Consider the following 27,770-nt stretch of genomic DNA (forward strand, 5'->3'; position numbering starts at 1 on the left):
TAAGGCTATGATACTGTTTTAGCAAACATTGACCAGGAGGGACTATCGTCACGGCGTCCAGAGAAGGCCGGTGCAGATATCGGAGCACGGCCTCTGGGGTTTTACAGATGGACGTACAGTAAACAGACATGTGGCGCGCTCATGCGCACCTGGGAAATGGGAACATTCCAATTCAGGAGTGGCTGCTCGTTTCGTGTCACTTTGTCTCAAACATGGGAAATCTTTTTTTTTTTTTTAACTCAGCTAAGGGGAGTTTTATATGAAAATAGATATACTTAATTAGCCTAGTGCCATAACTGGGAACAAAATCAAAATGCGTAGAACAGGGGTGTTAAACTTGTAGCCTGCAGGCTCAAATAAGCCCACAAGAGGGTTGAATCTGACAAACGTGCACTTAAGTAAGTTGCAGAAATCACATTTACTTTATAAGCATAATTTCATTTTTGTGTCGGTTTTAAGAGTTGATGACACCTTTGTGGTTGTTAAACAGATTTCATAATGAGGGAGTTTGTTTGGCTCCTTCATGTTCGTATCGCCTCTCCGAACTCGAAAGTGAAACCGTTGTCCAAGCTGCATGAACGCACCAGTACACCACACACTGGGGGGGGAATCAAACACACGCTGGCGAGTGCGTCCAAACTCCTACACATACACACATGTACTCTACACACAGACAAGCACACGCACGTCGACATCCACCCCACCCAAAACGGTGGCAATAAACCGAGATTGAGCTGACAACGTAGCAGTGTTCTCTTAAAAAAACATGCATAGCTTAGTACATGAACGTGTTTTTGTTTTTTTTTACATTTTATCTTTGAAAACCACCGAGTTTATGTTTGCACTCTTTGATCATATGGTTTGTCGAAAAAATTTCCAACATGATTAATTTATGTGTATTTGACCATTATTAACAATCATGTAAACTCATAGGACTATTTTGTTCACAATAGCCTCCTATGATATTTTGATCATGTAAAAAGTTACATTCTGAACCAAGATCAGCTCCATAAAGGAAATAAATACTGGAATGTCAAAATTTTTTTAAAGTTACTGTTTTTGAAATGGAATGAAGACCGATCTTGGCCCAACATTTTAGATATATAAAAAAAAAAAAAAAACAACAAATTAAAACATCTGTTTAACATCGGCATACTGCGATCAAGTTAGAGTCGATCATCAACTTAACATCATACTTAACGAAAGTGACTAACACATTATTAAAAAAAACACACACAACGCCCCAAAATAATGAAAAACAAGGACAACAGCAGCGTTCCAGAACTTCTAATGTAACAGCAAAACAAGGAATGATGAAGCAAACCGGAGAGGCTGTTTTTAGTGCCACGTGCACTTCTGTCACACAAAAACTGTTATTTTCAGTTAATTTCCCATATTCAAGCACATTTTCCCCCGATGGCATCCTTAAAATATAAATACACATACACCCTCCAATTATTCATCTCACTAGTAAAATAGTAGGATGATACTTCTTTTTTTTTTTTCATCCTTTGGTTACTGGGACCACCTCAACTTTATTTTTTCTTTCCTTCAGTGTGCACACAGTCATTGTTTCCACACATTTCTGTGCATCTTCATAATCTACCCCCTTTTTTTTTTTTTCATAATAAAGTGCCGATAAGCTGAAGCAAACAGGAAGCACTGAGCTGGTGGAACAGGAGGATTTTCTCCACGTGAGGGACGATGGCTGAGCAGCCACACACACACACACACACACGAATGAGGATATAATGATATTCTAACTTAAAGTTGGTTCTATTCACAGGTACCCACAGTGCCGAGATGAATCGGAATGAACACAAAAGAAAGCCCGTGGTAAACCAGGGTGTTCAAACTGTGTGTGTGTGTTTGTGGTGTTTTGACACTTTACTGATGATGAACATGTAGGAAAGCCCTCAGTGACGGTTCACAAACTTAGTCCTCGATATTTAAAAGTCAACTCAAAATGGCCTGCTTCATTTTAATGACTGCAAAAAAAAAAAAAAAAAAAAATATTCCCTTCATTTGTTTCTAAAAGTAACTCCATGGCAGCATGTGGGACGAAGTATACCCGCTCGGACTTTGCATACCTAACAATGTGCTAGCGCGGCCGTCTTCCCCGTGTGCAGCAGCCGTACCGACATGCAGCCCAGCAGAGGGGGAAACGCCTGGACGATTTCTCAAACATAAACTCCATCGTATCTATTTCAGTTTCATCGAGAATAAAACGTAGAAAACACTGACTAAAAATAATGACTTTTTTTTTTTTTTTTTTCTCTCCCCTGCGTTTCTTTTTCTTATAAAGTAGTCAGCTACTCAGGCATTAAGAACAATCAGTAATATGAAATTAAAAACTAGAAGGAGGGCATGCGGGGGTGGGTTGGTGGACGGCGCCGGCAGCGACACGACAGTCCGCGACGCGTTGCTTCACTCGTGAGAAGCCGTGACCTGCCACACGATCAGGTGGCTCCGCTCGGCTTTGGCGGGCGCCGACTGCTGGTTGGCCGCCGGCTCGGAGAACTCGTCCAAGTCGCCGCCTTCATCACCTGCGGAGGAGGAAGACGAGTCGAGCGAACAGGTGCATCAAAGCTTTGACCTTCTCACTAAATCTTTGGAACATAAACTGAGAGTGACAATAACCCCAGAATTCAAATCAATTCCTTTAATATCTTGATATTGCAAGAATAGCAATGTGCCATCGATCCATCAACTATCGAGTTTTGCATTAGTTCCATTAGTTCATACGATAAAAATGCAATGTGGTGGGCGTACGCACCGATCCTGAAGTCGATGTAGCCTTCTCCTCCACTCATCACCAGGTACGTTTTCGGCTCGGACGCTGCAGTGTCGGAGGATTCAGACGGCGGGTCGTCGGAGCCTGAATCGGCGCTACCTGGAGGCGGCATCGCTTGACCTGCATCAAGAAATCAGACGATTCAAAGTCAAGTTCCTAATAAAGAGTCAGAATAGACAATAAATAGACCGAACGGTCACAAACCAGAACAGGGATTTAAATGGTAGAGCTGTAGGTAAGTCCCAGACCACGACACGTTTACATCAGCAGAAGTTGAAAGATGTTTAAAATGTCTTTTTAATTAAAATGTATGTAACTACTTACTTAATTCATAAAATCATGCAAATCAATAAGTGGTGAAAAAAAATGATGGTATTCTTATAATGATACTGAGAAAAAAATGCTTGAAGGTCCAGTGACTTTTTCTCGGATGAAATCAAGTTTTTGGAACGTTGACTGTAACAATCTAAATAATAATTTGATACAAACCATATTTGCTAACTTTATGATCACATGAGCGTTACAAAGTGATTAAATATTTCATCAGTGAAATGTATAATCTTTTAATCAAAACTGTGGTTCCACAACGGAAGGTGACATTTTACAGCAAACGGTCAGATTTATAAAAAAAAAAAAAAAAAAAAAAAACATTTCATGATCTAAATGTACATAAACATGATGAGACAATAGTTGCCTGTGGTTCATACCCACCAATTATGAACTCGATTAATCATTACAGCTGCAGAACTAAAAAAAGCTCGTCCCCCTACCTGGCACGGTCACGAAAAACTTGACAGCATCTCGATGCCCATGGAAGCACAGCTGGGCGTGAGCCATGGAGCAGAATGGCACGACGCTGCCGGTGGCGGTGCCGTCTGAAGCCTCGTCTCCGTAGACCCGCACAGCGCCGCCAGGCCGGTTTGGCACTACTCCCGTTGACTTGTTAGCTGAAGAGTACAGAACAAAAACAAATGGACATGAGTTCATTAAATATCGCAAACATTATTGGAAGTCGTCACAGACGATCTAACTCTATTTTGATGCGCAACACAGTTAAATCGTTCTTCTTATCTTTTGGATGATAATGATCCGGACAGTTTGATCGGAGCTGAATGCCGACTTTGGCTGAAAAGCTTGCAACTTTAACCTCTATTTTTCAATTAATTAAATTACCTAAAATCCATACTATGTAATTAGATTGCTTGTAAAACAAGGGAAAAAAAGGAATTGACTGATCTTCGCCCACAGAAACAGTTAAAAGTGGGGTAATGAAGATGGAAACAACAGTCCCTGACGTATTGGTAGTTATGTTCCACCTCCAGTGCAAGCACCCTCTCAGATTATCAGCCAATAGAAGAAAAAAAAAACCAGGAAAGATTGCAGTAAAGACATGGAGAAGGAAAGAAAAATGTTCAATATTTAACAACAGCTGCTCTCTGAATCTGTCAAACGTCTTATGAAACAAGGCGGTGACTGAGGATCCTGTAACCATGGCAACTCAACCATCTTTTATCCAACAAGCATCGTCTGATACATGACAACAGCTGCTGTCGCTGGCCAGGTTTTAGGAGGAAAGACAGTGAGAAGAGGCAGGGAACAAAGACGTATAAAAAAAAATGGAGATTTGTGTTGCGTCGTTTTTCCTGAGGCGCCTCTCAAGTGGCTCCAACAATGAAAACATAAACAGGAGTTGGGTAAAGATTGCAGCAGCGAACATGAGATTAAGATCACGCTGTGTATTTTCACTCTGACAATTAGAACGTTTCGGCGTGTGTGATGGGAGTAACCGGATGTGGTTGGTTTCACATCCCAGCCAGAGGGTACGTAATACCTTCAGATAGTGGGATGGAGATGATGACACCATTTCCTGTTCCCACCCAGAGTCGGTTGCAGGACACCACCAGAGCTGTGATTCTCACAAATGAGAAACCCAGTTTACCCGTACCTGAAGGACACACACACACACACACACACACACACAGGATTAAATCTGCACTTTTAGGGAATGCTTATTTGAATCATAGAAAAGGTAGAATCAGTGGAGGTGATGGAAGTGGCAGGCTGGTCTGTATGAATACCCAGCATCTTGCTGACGTAGGGCTCGATGTCCACATCCTGGAGGTGCTGGTAGGTGTGTGCGTGAAACAAGCGTAAAGTTGAATCCAGTCGAATGGACACCCAGATGCCGTCTCCGACCCAGGCCAGCTGCCGGACCTGACTCTCCTTACGAGGATGAGCGTCAAATGACTTCTGCTCGGCAAAGAGGACAAAATTACACTTTGTGTCTTTATCAAGAATATATATATATATATATATATATATATATATATATATATATATATTGGAATTGGGCGGTTGGCAGCTGTACCTCTATCCTCATGGCCTTGGGCTGGATGACATAGATCTTGTTTCTGTAGCCGCACCACACCTTGTCATGAACCACCGTCATACAGCGGATGGAGTGGTGGGGCCGGCCCAGATCCAACAGGTGGTAGTTGGTTAGATCCCACTGACCATCTGAATGGCGGAAACAAGAGTGTGTTGCAAAGAGCGAGTTTGAGGAAACGGCTCCAACAAAGTGAAATCATAAAGTAGATCAAACCCTTAATACAACCTAATAAAACTAATACTGTAATTTATGAATGCAAATCAAAATGACATGTTGAGGTAAAAACTTACCGATGCCTCTGTGGAAAATTGCTAATGTCCCATCAGCCAAAGCTATTAAGACTCTGCCTTTAACATGCCTGAAACAAGCAGCAAGACGCCTTTTACAAACCACATTTAAAACACACTTTCAAAGTTTAGTTCCGTTTGAGTGAGTTATTTATCAAATGCACTGCCGACTTTGTACTTACACTATGCCAAGGATGGATTCTTTTAACTTGATGGCATGAAGACACTTCCTCCACCGCGCCACAGAGGAGTGGACATACAAACTTGAAAATGAAGGAAGAGAGAAAAAAACGAGACCGCTTAAAATACAGGATTTTAAAGTTTGAGTCAATATTTTTGAACTGAAATATAAAATATTATGATAGATGGGCAAATGCTTTATTCCAGGAATTCTGTCAGACACAAATTAAAGAGTAAGTCTTAAAAAGGGTATCAATAAATTAAACCCAGATATAACTTTTTGGCTATAAAAGTGCCATTCAGCCATGTTTGCTACAGTCGAAGCGCCCTCTATTGGCTGTTGTGTAACTCACCATCCGTTCTGAGCTCCCAGCCACATGGTGGGGAGAGCGCTGCTCATCCGCATGACTTCACCTTCTGACGGGTCGGAGCTTTCTGGCAGAGAGGTCGTACAATCCTGCCCAGAGACTCTGAGGGCAGAAAAGTGATCAGTCTTTCAAATGCACCCTTAATAAAACACTTTAACACTGGTAACAACTTAAAATGTTTGAAAGAAATTGTCAGGTTGCTCCTGTCATTTGTTCTGGAGATTATAAAACAGCTAAACTTGAGAAATTTTTTTTAAATATTTATCTCATCTACTAAAAATGCCTTATCGTTTGAGGAGTGTGTGCTCACCCCTGAGTCTCGGCAGGAGAGGAGTCGGTGGGCTCCACACCCATCGGGTCGGTGAAAACATGCTCTGTGTAGATGCCCGGTTGGTTCTGATCCGCGCCCTGGTCCTCCATTCCTTCCTCGCCAACGCCAGCGTTCGCCTCGGTGGCTTCCGTTGCCTCTTCCGCTGTAGGAACCCCGTCTTCTGTTGGACTGGTCTCTCTGGACAGCTCCACTGCAGAAATGATGAATCACCGAGTTAATGGGCTTCCAGTGGAAGTGGCCGCCTCTGACTCTTTGAGTTGACATGAGGTGAGGAGCAGATTTCCACGGCAGCTAAGATGTGACGGTTTAATAAAGACGGTGTGTCAGAGTGGCGGTTGGGACTTTGATGAGATGAGTTAATAATCAGTTCTTTCCTAATTAGATGTGCTCAAGGTTATAACTGGGAGATGAGCTACAGATACGAGCTCAAGAACAGAAATTAAATCCTACTAAGACTTGAATGAAATGACAATTTGACTCTTTTTTCATGTTCTTTCTATTTACAAACTAACATACCAATCATAAGTAGAAGTGGTTGACATCTTGCATTATAAATATCAAAGACTCAAGTCCAATGTGTGGAGTTTGCATGTTCTCCCTGTGTGTGCCTCATTTCCTCCCACAACATCTGAGGTCATTTGGTTTCAACAAATTGACCGTGGGCGTAAATGTGACTGTTTCATATCTGCAACACCATCAGGAGAGAAAACAATATTCAAGGAATATGCTGCGACTTTGAAGACAGTAAAGTCTTTTTTTTTTTTTCTCGATCATTGTGAAGCATTTTCAGCTATGTTTTATTTTCTGAAAGGTAAAACAAATGATAATGGTCATTATTATGAGGCGTGAACAAGCCAGCATCTCTGTCTTTTATATTTGTCTTTTATGGCTTCAGGAGAAAACATAGAAAACTATTTTCTGTTGTCTCAATACATATAGTATTCAGAGCAAACATGTATAAGACATGCGCCACGCAGACTACAGCAGAAATACTGCATACCCAGAAAAATATTTGCAAACTTTTCATACAAATATCAATCAACATTTAAATGTTGTTTTTCTTGATTTAGTCATTCCTGCAATTTATAAGCAAGTCCATTTCACTGAGATCCTACTGTTCGGTTACTCTTCAAATGTGACAAAAGGCTTTACACATTTTTCTTCAAGTCGTGACTCACCTGACCCCGAGAGGGCGCTGTACTCAGCCGGCTGGTCACCGACACAGGTGTTGGCTGTTTGCGGGACGGCCGTGGTGCCCTCTGCCGCCATGACACCGTCGCTGCCCGTTGAGCCCACGCTGGCGACACTTCCTGCCAGCGACACGCCGTCACCTTGGCTGGACTCTGGGTCTGGGGGAACCTCTTCACCCGCTGGAAAATCAGAATCACACACCCCTGAAAACAACAACACAAATGAGTGCGAGGTTAATTCACCCGGTGACAAAGAGGAGGAGAAAACTTTTGCTGTATTAACCGCGATAACAGAACCTACCGGGCACACTGGCGATGCACACGACGTGTGTGTTGCAGGCGTAGAAGCTGTCGAGCATATCAGAGGGCTGACTGGCGTCCAATATCATGACCTTGGTGGAGGAATGAGTGCTCGTGCACACCCACACCCGACTGGACATCTCATCCTGAATAATCAGCTCCTTCTCCACTTTCTCCTGATCCTTAAAGCAACAACAAGTAATCAGCCAATAATTTAAAATAAGATTAAAAAAAAACCAAAAAAACAGTCTGAACCCGTGAATCTATTATTTTCTTCCAGGCTTTCTTTTGAACTCTTACTTTACTGTCCTGTTCCAGCTGATCCAGACTACTCTGAGAGCCCTTCGTCTGCTTGCTGAGCTCTGATGAGAGAAACGTCCTCCCGCCAGACAGGTTGACTCCTGCAGCGCACCACAGCTGGAAAACCGAGACACAGTGTGGTCGTACATATTTATTTGTTTTACAAAAGTAAAAAAAAAACAACAACACACATGCCATGATGGTAATATTCAAACGCTATCAAGCTTTTTCTTTAATTCACCTTCATAGAAGCATCTTTCTGATCGAGAGGTCTTAAATAAACGGGTACAGGCAGGTTCATTTTGTTTTCCACCTGTCCATTTGACACCTGTGGAGGAAAAAGTAGCTCACTGTGAACCAAAAAAAAAGAAATGCACTGCACATAAAGTTTACTGACCATATATGTTTGTCAGTATATATCACAAAAACTCTTTCCACTGCCTGTTTTAATCATTACGTACACAGCTGAGGTAGAGTGGATTCATAGTGTGAACATAATTGGTCTCCATCTTTTAGACATTTACCCTGCATGATTTCATCAAATAATTTACTGGATGAAATGAAAGATAATAAATATCATCATAGTGTGGTTGATCATCCCATTAAACAAAGGAATACTTTCATTTGCATTATTCATAATCAAAGGTATTTTCTACCTTGGATTTGCTGGGCAGGCTCCAGCCATGTGACGTGACTCGTCCATCCTCCTTCAGCATGTGGGCCTTGACCTGTCGGTACTGAGCTCTCTTCTGCTCTTTACGGGACGGTGAACTGCACTGCTCCTTACTGTAAGGCACGCAGAAAGAGTTAGACTACTTCTTTTCTGTACGCGTCTACTCGGATGGACCAAAACCAGCCGCTCGGCATCATCACTCACTCTTCAATCAGGAAGTCGAAGGTTTTCGACTTCTCTGTGGGGAACTGGGAGAAGGTGCTGCTCCTCTTCACCAGGCTGCCCGGGGAGTTGTACTTCACGTTGGACTGGGAGTCCACCTTCTTGATAGGAGGGGAACTGGAGGAGGAGCTAAACAGTCTGCTGAAGCTGCAGGTGCCCACGTTACAGAGAGCCAAGAGGGAAACGGAGCCCACAGGAGTGCAGGGAAAAAGCAAGGAGGGGTGGAGTCACCAACCAACCAACAAGACATTCAAGGACCAACACCCAACATTTACTGTACAGTGTCAAAGCATGCTGGGAGTTTCAGCAGAGTCCCCTATCAGATCATGCTACAACTGAATAGTGAACGATTGTTGATAGTTTCGTAGCAAAAACTCAACTGTATTTATCCGTCAACCATAAAATGGAACTTTTCACCACATGTTAAATACATTTGAATGCACAGCACCACAGTCAGTCACATCTAAATAATTATTGTTATTTCTTTTCACCATATGAGATAGAAGTGGGGGGGGAAATGCTGTCTATATATTTTTAAGATTATGCTTATAAAAAAAGAAAACCCCGATTTGCAGCTAGACCTTGCATTAGAGAGAGACCATGTGCATGTTGTTGTACATGTGGTGTCCCTTCATCCCTCTATGAGCAGACAGAGGAGGAAAACATCACAAAGGCACACAGCAGGCAGGAGACAGGAAAGCCCGGGGGCACAGGGAGAGTTACGTCTAAGCAGTTTGTGATAATAACAACAACTGGTGCACTGCACAGAGAGCAAAGATTATGGATAAAGGCACATCAAAGTTGGATACTTTTTTTTTGGGGGGGGGGGGGGGGGGGGGGGGGGGGGGGTTGGAGGAGAATCTCTATGTCGGTGAGGGGCAAGAGAAAGGTTTGGCGGGAGGAAGGTCTAACAAATCATCTTTACCTAATGCTGCCAATTCAACAGCACATCCCGGAAAAGATAAGAAAAAGAATGTATTTGAATGTTTGGAAGTAAATGTCAGGAGTCGTAAAAGAAAAACAACGTGGAGGCCTCGTCAAAGCCCTGACAAAAAAAAGTGCACGATCTGATAAACTTGAGAAGACTCACAACTGCCAGATGCTGGATTTCTTTTTCTCTGTGAGAGCTGGATTTTCCCTGGAGGCCCTAAAGACAAGACAAGATTGTGTTATGTTCACTGAAGTCTACAAATCTCCAAGTACAGAGTCATGATGAATAAACGTCACAGCTATTTCTACAAATGTGCTATTTCTTAAATTAGTCCTTTTATTTTTCACACAGTCAAGCATGAGCAAATAAATTGCAACAGTTTTATTTTTTTACTTTTTGACTTCTTGTAGTCAGTAAAAATATGATCGTATGTAATTGTATTTAAAAAAAAAAGAAAAAATCAGCTGGAAAGAGTGTAAACAACAAAAACATAAAAACATCCCACATACCATAGAGTCCTTTTACTCTACATTATATAGTTACTTGCAAAAAAGATCAGATGTTGTATGTGGAGAGTGAATTCCATCATGTGATTAATGTTTTAGCCTCTTGTGTTTTTTTTTAATGTTCCTGTTAAATGTTTGATTCAGGTTCACTGACAAGGAGTAACATTGTGTTTTTCCAAATCAAAGTGTGAAAACTCACTAGTATTTATGATATTACAAGTGTAAAGCACAGCTGTCATGACATCTCTGATTGTTAATTATAAGAAAACAGCCATTACAGTTAAAGCTGAACTTAAACAGCTTTAGATTACATATATGAGTTAGAATACTTTTGTTTATCAAAATGTATTATTTTCCATTATGAAAAGTATAAAACTGCAGTTCAGGTCTTCACCTGATCATCTCTGTCCACCGCACAGCCTCTTGCAGCTCCATCAGCCGCTCTTTGTACTGGTTCCTCTCCATCAGCACTCGGGCCATCTCCACCCGGGTGAAGCGTTTCCTCTGAGCGGTGGGAACGTCACTCTGCAGCAGCGTGCGATTGAACAGAAACACATGACGTAATAGAAATGCATTCATCTGTGTGAAAAGGGAAGAAATTGGAGGAAAGCTGTCGAGCGAGCGCTGAAAACTCACGTCTTCCTCATCTTTAGTTTTCTGTTTCACCTCCTCCACCTCCAGTCGTGCTCTGGAAGAAAGCAAAAATAATTACTTTTATCATACAAATAGCATTAAGCCTCATACAAAAACAAACCATAATTAATCCATCTTGATATTGTTTTATTGGGTAAAACAAGATGTAAAAGTAATATTTGGTTTCCACTAAACAAAAATAACAATTGACGTGCAGGTCTTGTGCTTGACACAACTGTGTTGGCTAGTATTTTGAAGACGTGCATTAGTTTACCTTTCTTATTTTCACTTCTAACAAATAGTGTTAAAGAAGAATAAAATTGCCCCTTCTTGTAGACACACTTTTTGAGCTCCTCCTCCAGGTCTTTGCTCTTTTCTTCCAGCTTGGTTTTGGCCTGCAGCACGACGTCCAGCTCGCCCTGCAGCATCTCCTTCTCACAGGTCAACTCATCCACCTTCAGTATCAAGTCCTTATTCACCACATTCAAGGCGTTCCTGGAATGGCAGGCCACGGGAACATTTAAGTATGCCGGCATGGTTGTCAAGCTTCAGAAGTGTCATGTGGGAAATGAGAAAGCCGAGTGTCGCAGCCGAGAAAGATAAAAGTCTAAGTTGTGTTCTCACTTTGTCTCAAGCAGCTGCGAATTCTCCTGAATTAGATTTTCAACCTCCCGACCCATACCTGAGGAGTATTGAAGACACAATCAGAGCTTCATTCCTGAAAAATAAATTACTGTAAAAACGAACAAAAGCAGTGACTACTTTACCACTACACATGAAGACATTCATTATTTACACTAGAACCATTCTAAGATTAAATCTAACAAGGCACTACATAAAGATATTGACTATCGTCTAAAGACACATTCACTACTGTATTTTATAATAACAGGATCTACCACAACACACAAACCCACAGCACACGTCACATGACTGACAGGAAAAGAATGGATTGAGAGGGTGAGGTCTTACCAATCAAACTAAGGTCTGAGAAAACCATGCAATCCAAGTCAGGCAGAAAGAGTAAGGAAAAGAGAGAGAGAGGGAGAGATGCGGATATAGTTTGAGACAGTGAAATGAACAATATGATGAAGGAGCCACAGCTAAACGTGTAGCTGGTGGCTCCACAAGCAAAACGGAAGAGGAGCTGCCAAATCTCTAAAGCTTATTACGTTTGACAACTGCAGGGAAGGAACAGTACGGGGGCAAAACAATATTTAAGCTGTAAAAGAATAATTAGGTCAACAAAAGAAGCACTGGACTCCATCATTCATGCACCAAACCTAGTTTAACAGCTGAAAAGCATTGCTGAACCTACTGTATAAATAACACATAATGAAGAAGCTGTGTGTGGTAACAATGGTGGATATGGCAGAAGGTGACTTATGAGGTCAAAAGGGACACGACAGAGAAACGGTTTAGCCAAGGAAAGGTTTGAGGTCATACACACCAGAGTACTCCACTGGAAATATGGAAAAAAGCCAGAGAATGAGACACGGGAGAGAGAGAGGTGATGTTAACATGGGTCGATGGCTAACACTGCGTGTAACAGCTGGACCAAAGCAAGCGGTGTAGCGTCGGAGCAAAAAAAAAAAAAAAAAAGCAGGCAGTTACGAAGGATTCTAAACTAGGATTAACAGTGAGAGAGCAGTTGTCCAAAAAGACCAGAGGAGCTTTAGAGAGCAGCTTTGCAGTTTGTTTTTTTAAGTAGTAATAAACAGTGATAGTAGTTTATCAAATGGGACAGCATGTCATCTTAATACAAATTTGGGGATATCACTTTGATTGAAGACATAACTCGCTTTATATTTAGTTTTACTGTCATAAACCATCACATGTAACAATAACTTAAAAGTTGGCGGAAATAAAAGTAATTCATACAATTCAGAATATTTGAAGTTAATCAAAAAAAAGAATCCGCTTGTTTCGTCAAAACAAAAATATCACAGGGACTTTATATATTTAAGTAAACTAATTTGTTTGAAATAAATCAAAGCCTTGTGAACTGAAAAATTAAACAATTAAACAGCGTCTGACTCTTTTTATATGTATTATATAACCACACAATATTCAGTATTCTTAAGGTTACAAAACACTGAAAAGCTAGCCTTAAATGTAACGCTTTCTATTGTAAAGTTTCAAATCAGTCAGTCAGTAAAAATGAAAACAACGTTTACAATATCAGATATGACAGATGCTGCATCTTTTTCAATCTGCTGTTCCGCTCACCCAGTAAATCTGCCCCTTCGTCTACGTCTCCAATGATCCCGGTGCCCGCAGACGACAGCTCCTCAAACAGAGACTCTGTATTGCGGTCAAACGCCATGTTTTCAATGCCTTTGGTAGGAGTACTGAAATGATAACAACAACGGGAAGTGATGTTTGGCTGTTCATTAGAATGGGAATAAAAACTACGGTATCCGACATGTTGTGGCTGTAGGACCTGCAGGCTTTGTATCCGATGAGATCCATATCCAGCTCAGGGGTGGATTCAATAATGTCCTGCACATCTGAGCTGTCCTCGTTCTCGGGCAACCCTGCATGGGGGAGAGCCGATTACTCAGATAAGGTTCAAGTTAAAATCTGTGAAAGCAGTTTATTGTCTCTAATATTTTCAGAGTGAAGAAAACAAAACAAAAAATTTTTTTTTGGCAAGAACTGTGTGTATTTGACCCTGGGGTCCAGACTCCATGACTCTAGTTCAGGGGTGTCAAACACTTCAGGGGCTACTTACAGCCCAATTTCATCTTGAATGGGCCAGACTAGTAAAATAATAACCTTTAACTTTAGATTTTTCTTTAATGTGGCACCCAGAATATCATATGTTTCTACGGAACATGACGCCAATGCAATGAAACCTTGTGGTGCTACTGCTGGTATAGCTGTTGCATTATGCATGTTTTTACAAACTCCCCCTAACAGCACAGCTTTGAGGCTAGTTTGATAGCAACGATACACAAAACGAAACAATATCTTAGTTAGGGAGTCATGTGTTGTGTTACGCTTAAGATATTTGTTTGGGGAACAAAATCTGTTTTCTTGGTGGTTTATAACTGGATTGGAGCCTCTTGCAGGCCGGATTTGACCCACGGGCCTTATGTTTGACACCACTGCTTTCAGCGTCTAGATCAGGCTCCTCTTTTGTTGTACCGAGTCCCAGTTTGAAATTTTGGAATCTTTACTTTTACGATCATGCTAAAACGTTTCCGTCGGGACGAACCGTGAAAACCATAGACGCTCTCGAAGCAATCTACTGTTTTCTTCCATTCAACTCTTCTCTCTCTATCCACCAACTAACCACTTCAGTAGAAAGTCTCTTCTTTTCTCTATATTTCATTTTATTGTAAAGTGCCATTGGATACCGTCCAGCTGACCCTACCTACTGATACAGATCTGGTCCCAGGTGCTGCCTGCACTTCGGTACTCTTACTGTTTCCATCTTCCTTCTCCCTATCCGAGGTTGTGGTGGACTTCGGTGTCTGCGATTTGGAACCGTTGAAATCCGACAGCTCATCCTGTAATAACAGCAAACTTTCTTTTAGAAAAAAAGAGAATCGGAGAGAGAAAGTACAGGGTCGAAACACACACAAAAAAAAAAAGACAATAATATATCAAACCACAAAAACACATTTAAGACACCAGATTTAAAAGGAAATGGCAGAAAGAGGACGGTTTCTGATCTAACAGGGAAATGAGAGGACAGACAAAATATTTATACACAAACACAGAAGAAAGAAGAGTGAAATTTGTAAATACTAAAGTTATGATTCTAATTCAAATCTGTGAACAAAAAGAAAAACGTGAAACAAATATACTGTGAAATGAAAGTGTAAAAAGCATACATTTCAATGAAGCCATCTAAAAACACAGCGTTTTGGAGGGAAGCTACCACATTAACACACAGTGAACACAGCACAGGTCTACAAATGCTTCACACGACATCAACTGCACAGAAACATTCACAGTTGCAGGATTGGTCTTTCTTTCAATACTCAACAACACAAATCAACAGAAGACCCCAAAACTACTGACAACTACAGCAAATGAAGTCCAGTGAAACACGACAACAACTGAATGGGAGCGATGAATGTTGGTTATAGTGCAACAGGTAACGTATGAGGCCAGAGGTCCAAATGAATGAAGCAGAAATGCAGAGCCGAGTCGAATCGAATGTGTAAGTCATGCATTTGAACTGAAATGAAAAACAAATTAGAGGCCAGATGCAACCAAGCTGTTGGTAAGTTTGACACATCAATAATTCATCGAGATCCAGAAGTGCACTTTGATTTAAATCATTCCAGCGGGCCGTGGTTGCATGTGGCACTGAGCGGCACAGGCGGTCTGTGAAGTGGCGGCCATAAATGCACAAGGTGAGAGGCGGCGTCTTTTTGAAAAGACAAAACAGTGTAGTGGAGGAAAACTACTGAAGCCTACACACACACACACACACACACACACACACACACACACACACACACACACACACACACACACACACACACACACACACACACACACACACACACACACACACACACACACACACACACACACACACACACACACACACACACACACACAGACACAGACTGTGCTGTCCAGTCATTGTGCAGGAGTGCTGCTGCCAGCAGGTCCACCAGCAGACACTCATCCAACTACCTTGCAGTCGTCTGCCAGTGAATTCCCCCAAGCAGAGTCCTGGGCGTTTTTACCCTCCCTGTCCTTAGAGGGGTCGACAAAGTCCAACTGCTTTGGGGAGGGGGGGGAGAGGAAGAATGAAGCTCACATGTGCTGAAGCAGTTCATCAGAAATGCAAACACCTTCAAGTGTGCATGTCTGTGAAGTGAATGAAAAGTATAGAGAAACATGGAAGCTTGTGCGGATTGACTGCAGTCTGGATCGCGCCGTATTTTTCATGGTATTGCAGCCAAACATCCCCTGATTAAATCCTATTCATAGGAGAATAAGCACCTATGAACCTATGTTTTATTCAAGGTTTTATTCAGAAATGAGGTATTTGCTCTGATGTGCTGTTTATGACCAGGTTATGATTTGATGGTTAGTTAAAAAATATGTAAAATGTTGTTCAATAAACTGGTGTTTACATTTTTATTTGATATTTAATAGTATACTTCATACATATTTCCGACTTCTTTTTTTTTTTTTTTAAACACAATTAAATATTGTATTGAATTGCTCAAAAGACCTTCCAAACTATTTTTTCTTAAATTTGATATGCCTGATATGCCAGGTCTAAATGGACCATAAGTAATTTAATTAAATATGGATCGTATTAAACTTGTGATTGAAATCGCAATCTCATGGGAGGAAATCTCGTTCTATTTCTGCCCTGAGCAGAGTTCGTGTAAACAAAACATCGGATCGCTGTTCAGTAACATCTCTATATGACTGATATATATATAAAATCTATTATAATCTTGAGTAAAAAGTAGTTTCAGTTTTTTTATAAGCTTGAAGCTTAAATATGAGGAGATTTAGAATTTTTTATTATGTGGTAAGAAACTGAACATTTTATGGTTTAAAATTCTTCACCAGGCCAAATAAGACATGATGCTATCATCTCTGGCTCTAATTGATTGTGATGGGTACTTACAACCAAGCCGCAATAACCTTCAGGGTGACTAAAACAAACTTGCAAAAGTTCATAATATAATTTACGCTGAAAATAGATTTGTAAAATTACAAACACTTGATAATGTCACAATGGCCAAACGCAAATAAATTGTTTAATATTGTCCTGATCATATACATTCTTTGATTTTGTGCTTGGATTAATTTTTTATTTAAGTTCTCGAGGTGATGGAATGACTTTGCTCATATGACTATTTGTGGATGGGTCATGGCTGGCTGGACATATGCACACTGTAACCTGTCGTAGCTTTTCACAGCACTTAAAGCCTCCAGCTCCCGCACATAAATATGACGCGTCTATTTAACTCTGTACGCATATCAAAGCCACCCGTGTTCAAAAAGGCCGTGGCTCAACAATAACCATCCTGTAGCTCTGATTATATAAGATTCAATCACATTCCAGCTAGCTTTTATTTCTCCCTCAGTGACTGGCTGCAAGCCATGCAGCAGCATCACTCCCATCATGCACTGCGCTGCGGAGCTGATGTCCCAGTTTTAACAGAAACGCAACACTGTCACCCTCCAGGTCCTGACGGCCACTGATACAACCAACGCCGCATGCCAGAGAAATACCAATTAGGGTTTTGTATAATGAGAGAACGAAAACTGAAGGATCTGAATCATGATATGTTATTGTATCAGAAGACATATTCGTTTCCTCAGTTATTTTTGAAGCTTTTCAACATGAAGCACAGAAATGAATCAGAAACTGACATTTTGTGAACCTGCAACCCAAATAAAACTGTTGGCTTTGTAAATATTCATGATGCACTTCATGATCTCCTTCGGATGCTGCACTAGAGGACGCTTGCATATTCATTAACGGCTAAAGAAGAGCCAGAAAACAGAGGTGTCCTTGTCAGACACCTGCTAAAATACGCACGAACACATCTCGGCTTTATCAAAGGCTCTCTATTTTTAAATGCATCTGAAGCCAAAACTCTGTCTATCTTCAAAGCTCGGGCAGAACAGCTAGAAAAGGGAATCAAGTCATCTTTATTGGTCTATAATGTATTTTTTACTCATACTTGCAACCCAGCTAAAACAGTTTGAAACATGTTGGGGTTTTTTATTTAACGTTAACAAGGTTAAAACATTATTATAAATGATTTGAATTATTTAAGATCTTTTGACAGACGGCCAGATATGGACCTGGATGAGGAGAATCCAGAAGATTTAAAGGCCAAATATTTTAATACATAATTTTTGTTACCATTGAAACATCATTAACGAGGTATTATTTGTATTTTTCTGTGCTGTGCTCCAAATCCAGTGGTCATTGCCATGTTGCCAATGATAATCACACAAAGGTGACACACACACACACACACACACACCTTGAGACTAGTGTTGGACCGTAGCTGTGACGAGTCATTGAACCTCCAGCCTTCTGTGCCCGGGGTCTCTGCTCGGGTCTGAGGATCTGGGATGAGCAGAGACGCCCCACCTGATGACGGGAAAATCCCTAAAGAAAGAGGCCGCTCTCTCCTTGACGAATCAGAAAAGAGCGTGTTAATCATGTATTTGCGGTGATGCAGTATCAGTGTTGTCAGATCATAAACGACTCAGAACTTTCACGGAGAGAATAGTTTCTAAATATTGCTAATTAAGACTTGTCAGTGTGTTTCAAGGATGAAAATGTAACGAATCAAAAACAGTTATCCGTTTTCGATTTGAGTTATCTGCCATCTTACCTGACCCGGCCAACCGTGCTCGACTCTGAAGCCTCGCTAATCTGCTGCAATTTGATCCGCTCCACATGCTCCATGTAATTATGGATCATCTGTTAAAAAAAAAAAAAAAGGCAGAGTCAAACAACTTGAAGGAACTTGCTGCAAAACATCAAATAAATAATGACTGGAATTGAAGTTACCTCCGTGTGTCGCTGATGGAGGGAGTTGAATTCCTTTTTCAGCTCCAGCTCACGTTCTTCTAACCTGGAGACTAAAACAGAAAACAATACAGTAAGACTGAATAATAGTGCAGTTAATCAAGGATTAATCGCTTTGCATGGGACATCTCACTGCACCTGAACATATATAAACTGCAGCAGTAATTCAGACATTAATTGTGTGCCTTTTTTCTCTCTCCACCAAACAGTTGACAGAGGGGGTAATCTCACTCAAATAGGTCTGGGTGTCGGGACGACTTACAAAGTGACAAAAAACACCTAATCCCCCATTAGCCTATCAGGTTCAGCCTAAGCCACACACACAGTGGGCTGCTGCGGACACACAAAGCCTGGATACTATCAATTACAGCAGCTAAAGCTTCTGCATGTTGTGTGATGATCTCCTCCCTATGTGAGGACTGCGACACTGCCAGGGGATTTCAATCACTGATTCCTGGAAACATCTAAATCACAGCAGGCGGCTGAAGTCTGGTATTCCTTTTGTGTGAGTTTGGGATTAAAATGTCATATTAGCAACTTTCACATTCCGCTGTGCCTGGACTTTTAATGCGAGGCGAAACGTTATAGACGGATTGAATGCAGAATTATTTGACCATTTTAAATCCTGTAACAACCATCCAATCTGTTCTACAACAAACAACATCAGAGAAAAGCAAAGGAAAGCAGTGTGATATCCATGAAGTGTGTAGGAGCTGTGCGACGGCTCATTACGGTCTATCCATCATGAGGTCATAAATCTGTTGGGATGCTTCATGTGTGTCTGTAAATAAATCTTCATCCTCAAGAGTGCCGACACGCTGGGAACATTAAACAACACAATAGACAAATGGCAGCATATCTGCAAATCGCACTTAAAAACCAGCCCAGTCAAAATGCTACAAATACGTGATAGTAACAACATTACAAAATAGAGGTCGAATTAACTTTGAAAGGAATAAAAATGAAGCGCAAAATGAATTTCCGCAATGCCGTTTATGATCTCTGACCAAGCTGTACTCTCATTACAGTGTTGGTGGACTATGCCTCGAGATGGAATGAATGAATGATTTACTATTCACAGGCAGTGACAGCCACGTGGTGGATTCTGCTGACTCGTCTCACAGAGTGTGACTTCACTAGTGCCCGACAATGAAACAAGCTGTAAATAAATGTGCGTATAATCTCTGGCAATAATAGAAGACTGAGCTACTTGTTTCACTTGTTAATGCGTAAAGTAAAAATTAGATAAGGAAATATGGTTTCCTCCCTCTCCTTGTGTTGTGTGAACGAATGACTTATTTTAAATACAGTGCAATTCTACTTTTTTTTTTCCCCACAGCGAAACAGTATGTATGAGTCAGTCGCATTGCCTCCACTGCTTAATCCACCAATAAGATGGGCGGTAAAGCACTGCCGCATTACGCGGATGGGAATAACATAAATCCTATAATCCCATTACTGTTACTCCCACAGAGAAGGAGAAGGAGGGTGAAGATTTGGTATAGTTGTGTTTTTAAAGAGTCAAGACGGAGACGTCAAAGTCATGCGGGATGAAATATGGTGAAAGTACAGAAAAAGAGAGAAACGAAAAGAACATTAAATAAATGTGAAGTAACTGCACAACATTTACCAGTGACCGTATGTGTAACTTTCTACTCACTCTGGTCAGCGTAGTTCTTGATTTTGAGCTCCAGTTGCCGAGAGTGTGAATCCTTCCTGTCCACATGGTTCTGGAGGTCCTTCTTCTCCTGCTCATGTGTGTCTTCAAACTCAATGAATTTCTACACGAACACACAGAGAAAGACGAGAGAGGTAGGTCACACTCGCTGGATCACCTGCAGTTTGATGATGTTCGAAGTGCTGATTAAAAGACTTTGTATAACAAAGACAAATAGGATAGTTTATCCAAGAGTTTGTTGCTGTTCACACAAGCATGTTTTAGGTACCAATTACTTTCTAACCTGATTCCCTCCTTGCATTAACCCCAAACAGTCTCTCTGCGTCGGATTCTGACTTTGTCAAATTGAGATAATCATATTTATGTCAGTTGAATGCATTTAGCATTTTCAGATATGAAAGGAGTGCTACACAAACAAACTGGGACTGAAAAACCTTCAGATCCTATTGAAATGAACTCCTGTTTAAAAGCACCAACTTGTGCTACAGTCAGTGCAACGTTCTACAACACGATGAGAGTTTCAAGGGTGTGAATCAGGATTGGATATTTCGGTTCAACCCATTCTTCCAGTCGCCCCGTTTCCTTATGTGCGCGTGCGTGTGTGTGCGCGTGTGTGTGTGCGCGTGTGTGTCTCAACGTCCACATCCTGTTCAGATGAGTAAGCCAAGGCCTTAATGTGGCTCCCCTCCTTCCTGTGGGCATACTACTCTTTACTCTATTAGTATAAAGAGGACGTGTGGAACAACGTTGTGCTTTTGATTAGAATAAATAATGTTAAAACCCAACAATAGCAACACATTATCTGAAATACTCACCATCATTTTCCACATTATGTTGTAAAAAGCTCTCAAGTGTTTACTATAGATGTTGTTCTTATTCGTTTTTGGGGCCGCTCCCTTCACTGTGGACACACCTTCTCCATGCCCCACTTCTCCACATCCATAAATCTCTGAGGTCTTCTTCTTTTCTGCCTGCCCTTTTTAATTCATTCTCCCTCCTCAGTGCATTTGGCTTCACCAAAGTCATTCGAAACAGAGAAAAGATGTGTTGAACCAACTAAAATCTAGACCCCGATTAGGCATTAATGGCAACTGACAAAATCTTAACACATTTATATACCAGCCATTGGTTATCAAGAGCTGCTAATACGCTGTATGTGTATTTAAAAAACACCACACACATATCACATTGTTGGCATTAACACCAATGAGAATCCAAAGCTGAAAATTAGTTTTAATGATCACACAGTTGGCGGGATGTCAAACATTCCATTCCATAGGTCCAGAGTTGAATGAGACTGCAATGACATCGATAGCAATGTGATGATGCTGTTGGGTTTATTTCCATGGAGGAGAGTGACATGCTGTAAAATCTATGAGTGAATCACCAAAAACTGTGGAAAAGTTTAACTCTTTTATGTCAGCAGGAAGCATAAATGTGACACTTTTCATAACTTCAGTAAAGAAGAAGAATCAGGTTGTTGACAGTTAAAACCAAGGAAAATTATAATAATTAAAAAAAGGAAGCTCAAGGATATTCCTCTTTTGATAAAAGATCACATGAAGTAACTCTGTGGCTCTGCAGGCTCGGGATAGCCACAATCACTCCTCCTCAGACCTGGAGTTTTTCCACTGACAATCCTAATTTGTGTGTCTGATTGTGCATGAAACACGTTGGTATACATCAATACAGGCTATAGTAGCGATGTCATTGTGCATGAATATGAGCAGTTGTGTACGCTGTCGCCCTGCTTCAGGATCATGTAGCGTCTGTCTTCCAATGTCCCTGCTGCGTCTGCTGTGCCCTGAGCCAAAGCAGCGAGCTGGTACAGACGGTCCTAGTCACATCAGTCCTTCATCCACACAATAAGCTCAGGAAACAATCGCCACATGTCTCTGGACTTATTCCAGCCAAGGTATAGAAGCCATGTTTAACTACACATAGATGAGACATAAAGGTTATGTCAGACTGAGTTAATAAAAAAAAAAAAAATATATATATATATATATATATTATTTTTTTAATCATAACCAATGTGGTGCTATAATCGACTGAGGGCATTGGGCTGGTTAAGATGTGGGCAAACATGAGTTTGACAAATTCTAAGCGCAAATAGCTTTGGAACTTGAATGATCTCCAAAAACTCTCAAAGTACACCTATAAAGCAAGAGGAAAAGCTCAGACAAGCAGTTTGCTTGAAACACCTCAATTTAGTTCAGTACCAGCTAAATGAAAATGTTAATTTGTGCATGACTGTCTTCTCTCTGTGCTTGCCTTGTGATGGACTGGTGACCTGTCCATGCCTTTCAGCCATTTCTTTTCATAGAAGCTATAGATGATGTATGGATGGTTCTCAGTGTAGTATCTAGCTAATGATTGATGCAAAAAAGGATTTTGGTTTGTAGAAGTTGGATAACATTCTGCAGGCAATAAAGAAGACAAAAACCCCTGATGTGTGCTTTCCCTTTAATATCACAGCCTTTGCTGCACTTGGCTACAGAGGTGAATGGGAGAGATTATCTTCCATTAAAAGTGCATCTCACATACTGGGTAAGTAAGGCTAGTTTGCAATAAGCTGCGATGGGATGGTTCAGTGTTTTTATTTTTTCATATTTAATCCACATAAAGGTTTAAAACGCTGAGTCACTTCACCTGCTGTTTATCCAGACGTGTTATCACGGGGCTCAGAATTCACTGTGTGATGCAATACACTATCAAATGGGTGTGTTTGTTACATATTTACTGAGGTTTTGCGTTTTCTTTTTCTTGTCTGGTCTGTGTAAGTGAGTGAGATCATATTCCCAGGCCATTTTCAGCCATGACACTGCCTTGTTTACATCCTCGATCATGACCAGGCCACGTGTGTTGGGTTAATTCTGGGACGCTGCTGGGAGCAAGGAAAAGCACCTGGATGCTGAGGATGCTGAGTGTGGTCGTTTCTCCGTCAACCCACCTCCTCCGCGTGCTTCCTCAGCGCCTTCTCGCGCTCGTACTGGGTGATGAGCTGCTCGTTGTCCTCCTTCAGCAGCTCCAGCTCCACCTCGTGCTCCTGGTTCTCCGCGAACACCGAGTCCAGGTTCTCCAGCACGGCCACGACCAGCGGCATCAGCTCCTTCACCACGTCCTCGTCGTACTTCCCGATGAGCCGCTCGAACTCGCGGTAGATGGAGCTGGCCAGGCCCGACACCCGCTCCGACATCATCGCTGATGTCCCCGGGTCGTCCTGGTACACAACTCCGTCTTCCAGCTCCATTTTTTTTTAAACTCCTCTCCCTTTCAGCAAACAAGGGCCGGGTGTGGGTCTGTCCGCGTTACCCCGCCACTATGGACGCCGTCTATCCGTTATTTGGCAGCTCGTTTTTAAACAAACGGACACATTGAGGACAGCGCGATGCGAGACGGGCGACGTGGATTTCCTCCTATTTTTCCCTGACTTGTCCCATGATGCGTTCAAATGCTCCTCCTGAGCTCGTCCCAACTACCACCACCCTCACACAGCAAACACTGGATCTATAAACACAGCCGAAGTAAGAATTTAAACCCTCGCAGAAGAATATTACATTTTTTTAATCACATTTTATATTGTATAGTATACGGAAATACGGAAATAGAAAACACAAAACAATATTATGAAAAAGCGTATTTCACACTTTTTTTAATTTCAGTCTGTATCAGCACTTATACGCTAAAATAGAATGATGTACATACGGTGAAAATATTAATAAAGAGAAGTTGTACATTAATTTATATTGGGCGTTTTTCACGTTTCAAATATACTTGCTGTAATATAAGACATTTCCTAGGATCAGTGAAGCCACCATCCAACAGCTGAGTTGTTGTGCAGATCACGTGATGACGTAACATCATGCTACTCACGTCACATTGTCTGTGTTGCGCTTCTTTTCCAGATCAATGAAATAGAAAAATACATTAATTAATCCACAGATAATCCAAATGTTCACCCTCAACTCTCACTTTAGTTTAAAATTAAATTTCATTTTAATAATTCTTTATTACTGCAAACATAAAACTGTCTGAAAAAAGTATCCCCCAAAAAATGTATTACAAAAATAAAAGTCCAAAGGCACATTTATATACGAAAAACTCAGATATTAGGTCACATTATGAGGCAAACACTTTGGTCAACCTCAAACAGTCACAAAACGGGTAATAGTGATTTATAGAAGAGATATTTACTCCTAATATGTGAATTGTTTGTTAAAATGTTAGTCAGCTACAGCAACACACAGCAACAACATTATAACAGGAACATAAACATCAAACACATTTTGATAGAGCCAAATGTTTCAAAAGTATGAAAGAAAAGTAACCATAACAATCCTTTCACCTTTACCTCATGATTCAGTCCCAAAACATTTTTTTTTACTTATATATACTAATAAATACGATGGCCCATCCAAATGCATTAAGAAATTTAGAATCAAATTAACAATCATTTACATAGAATATATAAAATGAAAAGAATATTGAAAATTTCTATTGTTCTTTTCGAGCCATTTGTCATTCAGACATTACTCATGCTCTGCCTCAGTGTCTTCATCCGTTTGGCTGTTCAGGTAGTCATCTCCCAAATGAATCATCTGCGTCAGTGCAAACAGTATTAGAGCATTCATGCTGTCGTTTGGTGTCATTTCTGTGTGATAGTTTTGCACGGGAAAGATGTAGTTTGGTGAAATGCCAAGCAATCCACTGGCTTTGGTGACCTGTGTTCAAACATCATCAATATTATTGTTCAAATTAAATGTGCTGTGGTCACCAAGAAAAGAGAAGAGATAAAGCACACAGATAAACTGACCTGTTCCTTCAGGGTTTGGCTCTGATGGACATGGTTTATATCCTTTTTCACCTTAGGACAGCATTCATCAATTTTGGTGAGAATAATCATTTGTGGAATTCCTGTTAATAGAGAATAATAAGCTTTTGTTTCACTTTTTGTTACTGGGGTCATATTTCGGAAAGAAACACTTGAATTTACACTCTCACCGTCCTCACTAGCTGCTTGTCTGATGTTTCTCATCATACTTTGCATTGTCCCAGATATAAGCGATATTTTATCGGCGGGTATGACAAACACCAGAACATGAACCTGGTCGTTCAAAGTTGGATCTGCGTTGTAGAAATCATCATCCTCTGAAATGTGATTTTCAGAATCGAACTGGAAAGAACTTTGAAACGTTAACCACTGCATGCAGACAACTTGACAGAGCATTAAAACAAGGTCATTCATATCAGAGTGCAGAGTAATATGTTTGGTTTAGGATGCATGAAAACTAAAGTGACAAAAAATTAAATAATAACTGTGTTCAGAGTGTGTACCTTGTAACCGCTACGCACATGTCCCTTCAGGACACGCCTGATGTCCTCCATGACTCTTTCAGTGTTGGTTAGTTCTTCCAGGCCTTTGATGTCATTGAAAACAAAGTTATATGAATCCTTCTTGTCTTTCCGGATTTTGTAAGTTGTGTACTTTGAAGCAGAAAGTGAAGTCATTGTTATTATGATAAATCATGCATTCATCATGTTTGAAATATGATCAATTAAGTATCTCAACATTTAGCAGAACTGGAGTTCAGTCGAGGCCAATAATAATCAACGGATGAAATACTACACCATCTCCATTTGTTGGACGTTTCTGAACTTGTAGCATTTTTATTTCCACTACTTACCTACCTAATAAGAATCCAAACTCAAGATGGGTTTCAAAATACTTATGGATAAACATGGATTTGTATATGTCTTCAATTGAAATCCTCAATTCAAATAATTTACTTTTTGGGTGAAGCTGGTCCAATTTGCTCCATCAGATGCAGCTCGGCCCGTAATCCTGCCTTGAAAAAGACTGTCGACAGAGTTGATGAAAGTAGATTTTCCAGCACCAATTGGTCCATGAAGCAGAATTCGGAGACGTTTAACACTTTGGGACTCAGGTTTGTAAGACTTCATAAAATTAAGATTTAATTCATAGTTCCTGTCAATCAAAAAAAAAAAAATAGGCTGTTACAAAATTCTGCTTTTTTCAGTGTTGATATAGCAAGAACAAAACCGTTACACACAGATATGATTCAACTCAATAAAGAGTAAAAACAAGAGGGAGGACATCTATTGTTTACACATACTCACTCTGGCAATGTCCTCCATGGCTTACTGGAAAAAACTAAAGGGAGAATTGTAAACAAGTTAAAACAAAAAAGATTATGTTGACAAATGAATACTTCATTTATCCTGCTTGACTGGCCACACTTTTGTGATGACATTCAGGAAAAGTCCCCCAAAAATTGCTGATTCAGCAAGACCAGCCACTGTGTCAGCTATAATGCCGACAGACCGGCTGCCACAGGAGTCGTGAAGATGAACCAGTGGAATTTGTGTGTATTAGTACTGTGGGTGAATTCGAGACTGTTTCTGGTTTAAGAAATACTTTTCCTATTTTCTCGGAGAGGATGTTCAAGGAATAACATTGAGTGTTAGAACTCACCTCCTCCCATAACTGGAACTTAAGACAATCTGAGGAGAAAGAATGTAGTCATTTTCATTTTTATTTTATTTCAGTCATTCTCAAAACCAGTATCCGTCCAGCGTGCACACCAGATAACCAAAAGTATTTCATCACCCAAACAGTGAATAATTACAGTAGAATAATAAAATCAGATGGAACATCCAAAAAGGAATGGGAAGAAGTATAAACTTATAGAATCCCACCTGTTCTCCATAAATAATGTAACATTTTCTTTATTATCCACTTATTTAATATTCAAATCATTTAAACTTGTTCAAACTATTATATTAAGACAGATAATATTATTGTCCAAAAGCAAATTTTAGTTAAACTCAAGGGCTACATCATGGTTGTAAATGATTTGACTACCGGTATGTCTCATTTAGGAAGAGACATTGAAAGAAGTGAGTAGCCACAGTACAAGAAAACATGAAGTGTGCAACAGAGAGTTTGAATAAAGCCATGGGAACTATACTCAAAATAGTTTGAGGTTCTGTTAAAAAAAAAAAAAACTCTGTTAAAAATAATCAAACAGGCTTTGATTTTCAAGCTTTGTACAGATTCTTGTCAAAAGAATCAAAATTGAGGACTTTTAGAATTAAAAAAAAGTTTAATGACTTAACATTAAGGAATCACAACCATATTAAGACGAACATGTCCTCAATTCAAAATGGTTTTCACAAAAATTACAGATAATTCCCACATTTTTAAAAGAACAATAATTCAGTGTTAAATTCATTAAACACACATTGTTCTCTGTGGACTTTCTAAATGATTGGATGTTATTGCAGTTCCAGAATAATTTCTGACCAGATTAAAGAAAATTAAACTACAATATAAACATAAAAATATAAAGAAAAGTCAAACCTTGAGGGTTTAATTACTCCAGCGTAATGTGCCAACATCCCAAACGTCTAATTCACGACTT

At 40.4% G+C, this 27,770-nt stretch overlaps 1 protein-coding gene across 8 annotated transcripts; it reads right to left on the minus strand.

Moving 5' to 3' along the window:
* Positions 1-23,699, minus strand: spag9a (sperm associated antigen 9a). 8 transcript variants are annotated; one of them, XM_080511549.1, is made up of 31 exons: positions 23,279-23,699; positions 20,308-20,428; positions 18,630-18,700; positions 18,451-18,539; positions 18,094-18,244; positions 15,764-15,850; positions 14,484-14,619; positions 13,548-13,641; positions 13,334-13,455; positions 12,077-12,091; positions 11,729-11,786; positions 11,447-11,599; positions 11,108-11,159; positions 10,866-10,996; positions 10,125-10,181; positions 9,017-9,181; positions 8,796-8,925; positions 8,381-8,467; positions 8,140-8,256; positions 7,841-8,021; positions 7,528-7,743; positions 6,329-6,539; positions 6,004-6,120; positions 5,653-5,733; positions 5,474-5,541; positions 5,163-5,311; positions 4,873-5,044; positions 4,626-4,739; positions 3,565-3,741; positions 2,777-2,914; positions 1-2,546 (listed from the first exon to the last, which is right to left on the minus strand). In XM_080511549.1, the coding sequence occupies exons 1-31, from the start codon at positions 23,576-23,578 to the stop codon at positions 2,428-2,430; spliced, it is 3,879 nt and encodes a 1,292-aa protein (XP_080367675.1). In that variant the 5' UTR covers positions 23,579-23,699; the 3' UTR covers positions 1-2,427. The 8 variants fall into 8 exon arrangements, with proteins under 8 accessions (XP_080367675.1, XP_080367677.1, XP_080367674.1 ...); XM_080511551.1 differs by having other exon boundaries at positions 14,535-14,619; positions 15,764-15,853; XM_080511548.1 differs by having other exon boundaries at positions 15,764-15,853.
* Positions 23,700-27,770: the final 4,071 nt, after the last annotated feature.

The sequence above is a fragment of the Blennius ocellaris genome (genome assembly GCF_963422515.1).
Source record: "Blennius ocellaris genome assembly, chromosome: 16".
NCBI lineage: Eukaryota > Metazoa > Chordata > Actinopteri > Blenniiformes > Blenniidae > Blennius > Blennius ocellaris.

Excerpts from the sequence above, each read along its gene's own strand:
- spag9a (XM_080511547.1), bottom strand. The coding sequence starts at position 23,578 with ATGGAGCTGGAAGACGGAGTTGTGTACCAGGACGACCCGGGGACATCA. Across the intron at positions 13,642-14,483 it reads GACCAGATCTGTATCAGTAG|GGTTGCCCGAGAACGAGGAC; the intron begins GTAGGGTCAGCT and ends TCCCCCATGCAG. Across the intron at positions 13,456-13,547 it reads ATCGGATACAAAGCCTGCAG|TACTCCTACCAAAGGCATTG; the intron begins GTCCTACAGCCA and ends TTATCATTTCAG.